The 10269-nt window shown below is 36.1% G+C and overlaps 1 protein-coding gene across 8 annotated transcripts; it reads left to right on the top strand.

Annotated features, from left to right (window-relative positions):
- Nucleotides 1–416: 416 nt before the first annotated feature.
- POSH (Plenty of SH3s) lies at nt 417–9646 on the top strand. Of its 8 annotated transcripts, none has more exons than XM_015979442.2 (8): nt 418–1307; nt 4476–4590; nt 4642–4877; nt 4930–5244; nt 5381–5819; nt 6315–6469; nt 8588–8710; nt 8834–9646. In XM_015979442.2, exons 1-8 carry the CDS (start codon nt 901–903, stop codon nt 9117–9119), a joined length of 2076 nt encoding a protein of 691 aa, XP_015834928.1. In that variant the 5' UTR covers nt 418–900; the 3' UTR covers nt 9120–9646. The 8 variants fall into 8 exon arrangements, 6 of the variants coding, with proteins under 6 accessions (XP_015834928.1, XP_008192210.1, XP_015834929.1 ...); XM_008193988.3 differs by having other exon boundaries at nt 5381–6065; XM_008193989.3 differs by having other exon boundaries at nt 420–1307; nt 5417–6065.
- The last annotated feature ends 623 nt before the right edge of the window (nt 9647–10269 follow it).

The raw sequence follows: 10269 nt of genomic DNA, 5'->3' as shown, positions 1-10269 counted from the left end.
GCGAGCTCGAGTAGGGGGAGGGGGTTAAAGGTGTCTTTTTTTGTTTTTCTGCTTATGACTCGGAAACGGTCACTCTTATCAATTTCATCAAAAATATCAATATTTATAATTTCATGTTTGCAACAAAAAAATAACGTATAGTATTTGTGGATAACTGGTCTTTTAAAAAACTTGCTCTATTTCAAGCACTCCAGCTACGCCGTCGTGCTCAAGAAAATGTATGAAGTTGCTGATATTCAAGATGTTGCTTTAAAAATAATCCAAGATTGTCATAGTTCTGAGTCACTGTGTGTTATCATTATCTGATTATTTATTTGCAAATTTATCTCGAACAAGATAAAAACTTGCTTTGTTCACCAAATATTTATTTTTTTTGTATTAGGAACACTTCTGATAGTAACACAGAATTCCCATATTCGTAAATTGGTTTACTGTTTAATGAATACAAGTGTTTAGAACAAGATGTTTCTTGTCGTTTTTGAATGAGCGCGTTCCAGTGCTACCACGCCACCGTGGTTAAAGTTCTTGAACATTGGCTCAAGTGCGCTTTGGCTCTGGTTGGTTTTGGTACTTATTCCCAGTTCTTCGACGCATGCCCCCAGAAATTCATCCCAATCTTCGGAAAAATCATTGGGGGGATTAAACTCGATCGCCCTCGCGCCGCGTAGGCCAATGCGCAAGGAAGAATGCATGTTGTTGCTTGTTATGAGTTCGTAGTCGGTCACCGCGCCCAACGATGACTGAGCCACTGTGTTAAACCGGAAGTGGCGGAAGCCAGCACTAGTGTTACAAATGTCGATCACTCGCAATCGCTGTGTTATTTCTAGTGCTCTCCACTATCTGATAATCTCCCACATTGTCTCGGATTATCGCCCATCAGTTATCAGTTTGGCGTGAGGCATGGACGAGGGAACACTCAACGACCTCCTGGAATGCTCCGTGTGCCTGGACCGCCTGGACACCTCCAGCAAGGTGCTGCCCTGCCAGCACACCTTCTGCCGGAAGTGCCTCCAGGAGATCGTCCACAAGCACAAAGAGCTGCGCTGCCCCGAGTGCCGCATCCTCGTCAATTCGAAGGTGGACGACTTGCCCCCGAACGTGCTCCTGATGCGGATCCTCGAGGGAATGAAGAACAATGCCGTTCCGAAGAAGCAACAAAGGGCTCCGAAGAGCATTCAAGCACCTGCTGTGCATCACACGCCGGTGCACCAGCAGCAGAAGATCAACAATAACAAGACCAGTCCGCAGCTGGTGCCCCATCAGCCCTACGCCAAGGCTCTCTACGATTACGAACCAAAGGAAGTGGGGTGAGTTAATTAGTTTGGCTCTGATGAAACTCCACTTATCATAAATCCAATATTGTTTAATCCAATGAACACACAAACCGAGTCTGATAAAGGCAGGAGCGAGGGGTGTGTCTCCGAGGGTGGATACATGACCGAAAACCAATGACCCAAATGAAAAACGAAAGTATTTCACTTCTTAACCTTGGGTTCGGCATCCCCTAGTCAATTGGTGACGTCAGGAGCATTCAAAATTGACTTTATTAACTTGTGTAATCGATTGATTGAGAGATTATCAACGCAAAAACGCAGATGTTTGTATTTGAATAGAAATATTCTACATTTTACAAATTGCATGAATTTCTAAGATTTTTCATCTCGTCTCTTTGTTTCACTCGTCTGAGATGAAAATGCTCGATGCATAATAAAAACTGGATGTAGCATTTTCGGATTAATTCGCGTACTGTTTATTTAAATTTATTTAACAATGATAGTAATTTAAGAAATTAAAACATTGCTAAATACGATTCTAGACTATTGGAACATGGTATTTACAGATTGCAATATTTAGTACTTGAAACAATGTGCAGATTTGTCGGTTATACCAACTTATATAAAATAAAAAAAATTTTTCGTACTTTCAGCTTGTGTTTTTTTTCAGGCTAATTATGATCAAATTTTTAGTCTCTTTTACACATAAAACAATGTGGATTTTTTAAGGTTTTATCAGGGCCGTTTCTAGCCCTACAGCCGCCGGGTTGCAAAGTTCTGAGTGCCGCCCTTGTCATCTTTTCTTTACAAAAAATACAGCTTTTGTTTTTATTTTTTTTTATATTAGTTCTGCATTTATTCAAAAAAAAGATTGTCACTTTAGCACAGATAGGTATTCTGGTATCTTCTGTGAGAATTAGAAGATTTTTTTTATTGTTAAAAAATATATCAATTTTTAATAAAATATTGGAGAGTAAAAAAGAATTTGTTAAATTTTTGTATTATGATCCAAATCTGAATTAGAATAAATAAAAAATACATTTTGTGTGATTTGAGTCAATTCAGTGTTCCAATAATTTATTTGAAAGGGACTTAATTTTTTTTTATCGCAGTCTTAAAGCAAAAAAATACGTAAATTTCCTGAACGTTTAAAAAAAATGGTCATCTCCAAAGATTTTTTGGCAGCGTAGTTAATGACTACTTATAGGTTCTGCGTGCTAAGAAAAATTAACTATAAAACAATTATAAAAATACAAAAAATAGTACAACACAACAGAACAAATTGTTGTACTGATTGTCTAGGATTATGGTGTTTTCAAAAGAAAAGTACAATTTAATCGGCATTTTTTCAGTTTTTGATAAACCATATGAAAAAAAAAATACAAATTTATTAAAGTATTTTACTTTCTTTACTGCAAAGAATTATTAATTATTAATTATGTTGGCTTTTTAAGCAACACACAAACATTATTAACAGGTTTTTAATTTATTATAAAATAGTTCACTAACCCTCTTTGCGAAATATGTGCTTTACTTAAAAAAAATATATTATATTTTTATTAAATCGACAATTTTGTTTTTTTTTCGCTACGTATTAATTACTGGCACGGTGATAGAAGAATGAAATGCTGATGTGCTATGCTAATTTAATATGTATCAGTTATAAATCTCATGCCGTAATAGGGCATCCTTTGTCTATATATTCAAAATGAAATGACTAATGTTCATTATAATAGTGGCTGATGGGTCAACATAAATTTGTAACTTATATTTATCTACTCGTAATTTTGCTTTAATTTTATCATAAAACATAAACGAGCTTTGAATTTCCCGGTTTCTCGATTGCTGGTAATTTTTGGGTTTGTTTGTGCTTTTCTTAAGGGATATGATAATTTCCTTATAATGAGACTTTAATGACATGAATAACAGAATAAACCGTAGTATTGTTTTGGTTACTTTGTTAAATTAAATTTTGTTTGTGTGAATAAATTGACTTTTTCTATTTTGGACTGACGGAACGGTTTATGTTTTTCAAAGTGTTTAAAATGTAATTTCCTAGTACAAACAAATCGAAATAAAACAGTTTATATACTCCACTGACCGGGAAAAAGTACGTTTTTGAAATAAAATGTAACCACGGGTGCGCTTTTGAGGCTTCATTCTCTATTTTTAGTAATCTTCTTGTGGGGTTAAAATTATCGATTTAATTTTGGTATAAGGGAAAATTATTTTTGGTGCTTAGACAACTTAGTAAAGCTGTGTTACACTTTTTATAGAGGAAGCCAAAACATATTTCTTTGTCTTTTTTATCAAAAGTTGAAATGCGAAAATATAAATCGATATTAATAAATTAATCCCTACAAGAATAATTTGTCTGGTTTGATAATACAGAAGGGTCGTAAGTTTTTATTTTTCGGTCTAAATATAGTTGATAAATGAAGTCTTCGTTCAAGGGCCTGTACTCAGGTTGGCATTATGAAGTCAGATAAAAAATAAAGTCTGATAAAGGTTTGTATAAAACGCACGCAACTTTTCTACGGCTTACATAAACTTTACTTTATCTACATCACACAATACCAATAAAAATGGGTAGAAAACAATATTTGTGCCACTTCTGATATGAGAACCAATCAGTCAATTAGGTCTGTTGTGCAATTTTATCGCTGTTAACAAATTTCTATTTTTGCTTTAATAAAACTATTCAGTAATCCGTTAGCTACGTGGGGTTTATTTACCTCTGTATTTTACCTTTGCGTAATGGGATTTTGCCGAAAGTGACTCAAGTCATTGCTATTTAGAAAAAACGAATACCAAATTATGCAAATTACTTTCTGGACGACGTTTATGAGCAAAATGTTCAAAGTCATTTGAAAACGGAAACGGGAGCGCACTATTTTTCCCAATTTATTTTCGCCATGTTCTGTTTTCAATCACGAATCCGAACGAAAATTGCAAATAGGGTCGTTTGAAAACGCAGACCTTGAATCGTCCCCGATCCCTGTAATTTCGCCTCGCTTATGTTTATTTCTTTTGAATTATTTAAAAAATTGTGTCGCGCCAGACGTCTGACGCGCGAGCGTGTTCATAAATATGGAAAAACGAAGAAAAGTTAACAGTTAGGTGCGGAAACGAGAGATAAATAAATAGAGGAAATTATTGCAGTAATTTTGTTCGTACAAACTGATGGTGTTTTTCTTTCAGCGATTTGAGTTTTAAACGTGGCGATGTAATACTTCTTCGAAAACGAATCGATGCTCACTGGTATCAAGGAGAATGTGGCGGAAAACAAGGTCTATTTCCCCTAAGTTACGTCCAGGTATTAAATCGATTGGGTTTGGTTTTCCGTTCTACGAATTCGTGTTTCCAGATCATAACTCCTTTACCTAGTCACATTCCTCAATGTAAAGCCCTCTACGATTTCCAAACCGACAAACACGAGGAAGAAGGATGTCTCACATTCAAAGAAGGCGACATAATCAATGTTATAAGAAGAGTAGACGAAAACTGGGCCGAAGGAAAACTTGACGGACGTATCGGAATTTTTCCTCTCACTTTCGTGGAATTGAATAGTTTAGCACGTTCGCTCATGAAGTTATCAACAAAGCAAGTATTTCTTAAAATACACGCAACTGTAATTGTAGAACTGCGATTACAGCGCACAACCTGGACCTTCAAGGGTCGCTCCTCCGACGCCTACAACCGAAGACAGCACTCCGCTGATACCAACGGATCATTCGAGGACAATAGTGCCACAACAAACGCAAAATCAACAACTTTTCGTCCAACAAACACCAGTCCACCAGGGTCTAGCAACGTCCGATTCGAGCTCCACCGTCAGCTCTGGCAGCTCCTCGACCACTACACCGAATGTGTCTTCCAGCAACACCTCTTCGAATTCGAGCACGGCACCGTCTTCGCCGGCCTCTCCGCCGCCTAGGACGCAGCCACCACTCGCCCGGACCCTAGTCCAGTACGTTTTCTTTGTACGAGCCCTAACAATTAAATCTTTGGACAAATATTTTTACCCTTTCTGTGTTCTTTAATAAAAAACATTGTTTGTCCTCACATTTACTTGTTAGGACTCTTATTAGTTACAATTTCTTTAGGAAACCCGACCTTTTGCTAAACTCCCCGGCTTGTAGTGCGCCCCAGCGGTCCCCGAACACCGCTCCAAGCCACCAACACAACAAGGAGAAACGCCACAGTTTCACAAGCTTGACCCCCGCCACATACAACAAAAATACTCATCGGCATTCTGCCGAAATTGTGGCTGCGGAAACAGCGTCGCCGAGTAGCCACAGCCACAAAAAGCCCGAGGACGAGATCAAACTCCCAGCTCCGTACGTGGCCTTGTACCCCTACAAGCCCCAAAAGGCCGACGAGCTGGAGCTGCGCAAGGGCGGCATCTACATGGTGACCGAACGGTGCCAGGATGGCTGGTACAAGGGCACCTCGAACCGTACGCAAAAATGCGGCGTTTTTCCCGGGAATTACGTGGCGCACATGTCGAAGGCGTCGCTGAGTTCGTCCGATGCGAAAGTTGCCGTAAGTTTTACAAGGAGTGGTAAAAGTGTGTCTTCGCCACGCCAAACCTATAACACTTTACCTCCTGAGTTGCCGCCACGTTCTGTTAGTCCTGCTACCGCAACAAATACTATTTCGTCCAGCTGGCATGGACAGCAGGATAATGCCGCCGTGCCTCTAGGACGTAGTAGTAGCGCTGTTATGTCCAGTGTGAACACGACTCATCTGAGTTTGGGTAGTGCGACTGTTGCAAAGCCTGCAGATAAGGTTTGTTTTGTCGTTTGTCTAACCGTTTGTCTGTTTTGCGTTTGGTTGTTGTAGTTTTGATTACTTTCACTAACGTCTCGAACAATAAATTTATCTAATCGATCGGTTATTGTTAGAAAATGTTGCGCAACGCAAATATCAAACTTTTATAACGTGTACTATTTTTGCACTGGAAATTTTTGTTTGACATTTGCGTTGAGTAGCTGCGAAATTTGATTCAAAAAAGCAAATAAGTGGTATGTCCGGCAGTGCAAGGACCGTAAAGAAAAGGGTACTGTTGGTTTAATGCGTAGACTTACTAGCATTAAACGATCCAAGTCACCACCTCCATCCTCATATTCTATGGATAATCCTGTCTTTGAAGACTCAGTTAGCGTTGCTACAGCTCATCCTGTACATGTCAGGTATATAAAGAAAAACTGTAGTTTTTATTTTGCATGTACTTGGTTTTGTTTGCTTTTTGCTTTAATAACAAATTAAGAAAATGCCAAGCGTGTTCCAATAGATTAATTGGTTTGATTAGCGGTATTAAAGTGTTTGGATCATTTCCCCAATTGAAGCTTTTTAATTTTCTTCCGATTGATTTGTGGATAACTATAACGCAATTGAAGTGGATTATAATTTTATTACATAATTAAATAATGTATTTTGTTCTTTTAACCACCTGTCCTATCAATTGAACCACACATGAACTTTCATTAATTGTCTATAAAGTAATTAGTCCCTTGTTGTCAAATAAAGCATTGTAAAAAAATACGATAATAAGAACAATACTTCTATAATACAAACAGTTACGTTAGTTAAAAAAATTGCTACCCAAAAATTTAGTGCTGCGGAATAAAAATGAAGGTGCTTCGTGCGTTAGACCTTCGACTCTAAATTGTATTAAATTAATTTCTATTCAAGTAGTTCACAAATGCTTGAAAAAGAAGCAGAGACATTAAGTATTAACTTCAAAATAAGTTTAGAAAAATTTAAATTAAAATTTTCACGACATACATGAGAAAAAACTAGTTAAAATTTCCGCGTCGTTTTGTATTTCTAAGTCCGTTGCGAATACAGTTAAAAGATAAACGATGTTTTAAGAAAGTTATTAGAGAATTAAATTTTCTACAAAAAGTCCAATCATATCTCATTCTTCACCGGTTTATGTTCCAAAGTCGCTCAAGCGACGGATTCGTTTCATTTTGAATGCCTGGAGAACTCTTTAAAGCAATTAAACTCCATCGGTAGAAGAGATAAGGGTTCGCAGGTCTCGCGGACTTTTTTAAAGAAAAGTTAATTTTCTACAACTTTTTATGAGTACCTTACACTTTCTTGTTTAAAAGTTTAATTTTCTTTTAATATGCGGGGTATAAAAAAAGATGAAGACAAAAAAGAACGAGACATTCTGAGGTCAGAATAAAGCGACTCGCCCAATTTACACCATTTAAAAGTTAGAGGATGCTAAAGTTCAAAAATTATTTTAGTTTTTCTTTAGTAACTTCTTAATGGACTCATCGATTTTTATGAAATTTGTTACACAGCCATTCCATTTTATCGGACGGGACAGTGTACACATTTTTAGATTTCGTTTTCAATTTTTGTGAACAGTATTAGTAGAAGTGAATTTTTCTTTGTACCAGTCAAGCTGGTACAATTGGATCCTCATTTGTAAAACTTGAATTGCGAGAAGGAAAAAGAAATACAAATTGATGACGGACGGGACAAAAAAACTCCCATTTTTGTTGTTAAAGGTGGAACTTTTGAAACCACGAAACGAAAGAACAAGGCAATGTGTAACGACTTATGATTGATTTACTTTTTTTTTACACATGACGGACGGAACAAAAAAAAACGTGTATGAAAATAACTCTAAAAAATTTATTCAGACTGGTTTAATTATTAAAGACTTTAACAGTATCAGAATTAGACAGAGGAGATTAAAAAGTCTTTGTCTTTTTTAACGACGTAAGAAATAATGACAACATTTATATGTTTCCAATAACGGACGGGACAGCAAAATATCAAAATCATGTTTTGGTGCTATTTTTTTAATTTTTTTTATTGTAAACTATTTACCTATACATTTTAGGATTTTTTTAAATTACATCTACGTTATTCGAGTAATATCTTCGATAAACTTATAACTTGAATTAATTACTAACGTTCCTTGTGTCCACTTCAATGATTGCAGAACAGGGTATTTCAAACGGGTCAATTGGCTAACAGCATCATTTAAATTATATTGATTTAGAGAAACGTTTTTCCTGGTTTTTGGACTTTATTCTCTTCCAAAATGTGATCTTTTCTTTCGAACTAAAGTTCGAGTCTTCTTTGTAATTAAATTCTCAACGGCACTATTTTTAGGAAATTACTAAAAATAGTTTTCTTGTGATGTAGTTTGGTAGTTTCGGCTTTTGGTGTGAGGTGTTTTGTTTAATGAAAAATAAAGATGTGTTGTTAAATGTTCAAGGTCGAAACTTGTGTGGAAAACCGCTGTCTTAACATTGCTTGTGCATGTAAGTGAGTGTTTTATTTAGGTCTGGATCATGCCCGAGTCAACTGCTGCAAATTCAGCCTGTTGAACACCACCGCCTTTTCGGCTCGACTTCCCAACGTTTAAAACACAAAGAACGTCCCAGTGTTCTTACGCACAATCTAAGGTGTGTTTGCACGTAATACGTAACCTTTTTCACACAAATTGCTTGCTTTGCTTCATTGTGTGTGTGTACATAAACGTTACTAACACCTCCTAAGTGCATTTTTGACGCGATTGGATATTATAGAGCAGAAAATCCGGCCGGAAGCTCAAGCTCCAGTCCGGACATCCATCACCATCGAAAGTCGAATTCTCTGGACGCGGGAAATCGCACCAAAACAGGGGTGCAAACGGTCCATGAACTGTTCCGGTGCGAAATTCCGTATCCGCCGAACAGCGAGTACGAATTGGAGTTGCAAAAGGACGATCTGATTTATGTCCATAAGAAGAGGGAGGACGGGTGGTATAAAGGGACGCTGCAAAGGACGGGAAGAACGGGATTATTTCCTGCTAGTTTCGTCAAACCGGCTTGAAACAAAATTAGGTGTTGTAACTATAATTTAGGGCCAAAGGTTGTTATAACCATAATAACCAAATAAGTTGTGTTTAATAGCTCAATTAATCGTGTCCATATAACCATGACTTTTACTCTAGATTTTTTCGCCATAACTAGTTGAAATTGTAAATAAAAACAAAACCAAGTTTTAAAATTGTATATTGGTATTTTTTTAGGTGTAGTTATGAAGCGTTCGATCATTTCAAATGTATAGATTGAATAGGATACATCATGTGTTCAAGATTATGTATTTACTTGCGATTTTAACTTTAATTTATTTTTAAATTCGTTACCTAAAGACTATTTATTGGGGTGGAGGATTTTTTATCAACATATCACGATTCGGTCGCGTTTTTGAATCGTCTTTAAATTTAATTTCATGAACAAATAATGACTGATTGTGAACAATGCGTTGACTAGTATATGACATATTTTTATTAATGTGCATTAACAAATATTGTAAATTGAAATGTATTCTGATATATTACAGTTAATTGCAATTTTGCCGCTAGTTTTTTTACCCAGCACTATAACTTAAGAGACGAAACGCAGGATTTTTTAAATCCAAAAAAATAGTACGGTAGAGTAAAAATGAGGGCGCCAATTCGTTTTAAATTAATTTAAATACAACCAATTCACTAATTACTGGAAAAAAATGCAGAAATGTTGAGCTTTATATTCTTAATAGACTAACGACTAAAAGTTTCATGAAAAACATGAGGAAAATACTTAAAATTTGCGCTTCGTCATGTATTTTTCAAGACGCTGTGAATACGGTTAAAGATACAAGAAGAACGTTAGGAAGAAATTTGTAGAGAATTAAGTTTTCTTTAAAAAAGTTCGCCACACCATATTTCTATCCTCAACGATTTGGGTATAAACTAAGTTACCAATATTTTACCACTAGCTAAATGAAGCTTGAATGTTTTTGAATGACTTTAGGCCTTAAATGGTTCAAGATAGGTCTTTCTTTATTTTTTTGTAGGAAATTTTATTCTCTTCTACTGACTTCCTAAATTTTTTTTTGCATCTGTAACCGTATTTGGTAAAATTTCGAAATTTTTTTAAATACAGGTGTTCCAGTATGTGTAGTCCATTATTTATTTTGAATTGCTAAAAAAGTAATA

This window comes from Tribolium castaneum, chromosome 9, assembly GCF_031307605.1.
Source record: "Tribolium castaneum strain GA2 chromosome 9, icTriCast1.1, whole genome shotgun sequence".
Taxonomy (NCBI): domain Eukaryota; kingdom Metazoa; phylum Arthropoda; class Insecta; order Coleoptera; family Tenebrionidae; genus Tribolium; species Tribolium castaneum.
The sequence above is the reverse complement of the archived record's forward strand: the minus strand, read 5'-3'. Positions and strand labels throughout refer to the sequence as shown.

Bases quoted from the DNA above. Each gene is read 5' to 3' on its own strand.
- POSH (XM_008193988.3), top strand. From the start codon at position 901: ATGGACGAGGGAACACTCAACGACCTCCTGGAATGCTCCGTGTGCCTG. The intron at 6,066-6,314 runs GTTTGTTTTGTC...TATGTCCGGCAG, and splicing joins TTGCAAAGCCTGCAGATAAG to TGCAAGGACCGTAAAGAAAA. The intron at 8,711-8,833 runs GTGTGTTTGCAC...TGGATATTATAG, and splicing joins GTTCTTACGCACAATCTAAG to AGCAGAAAATCCGGCCGGAA.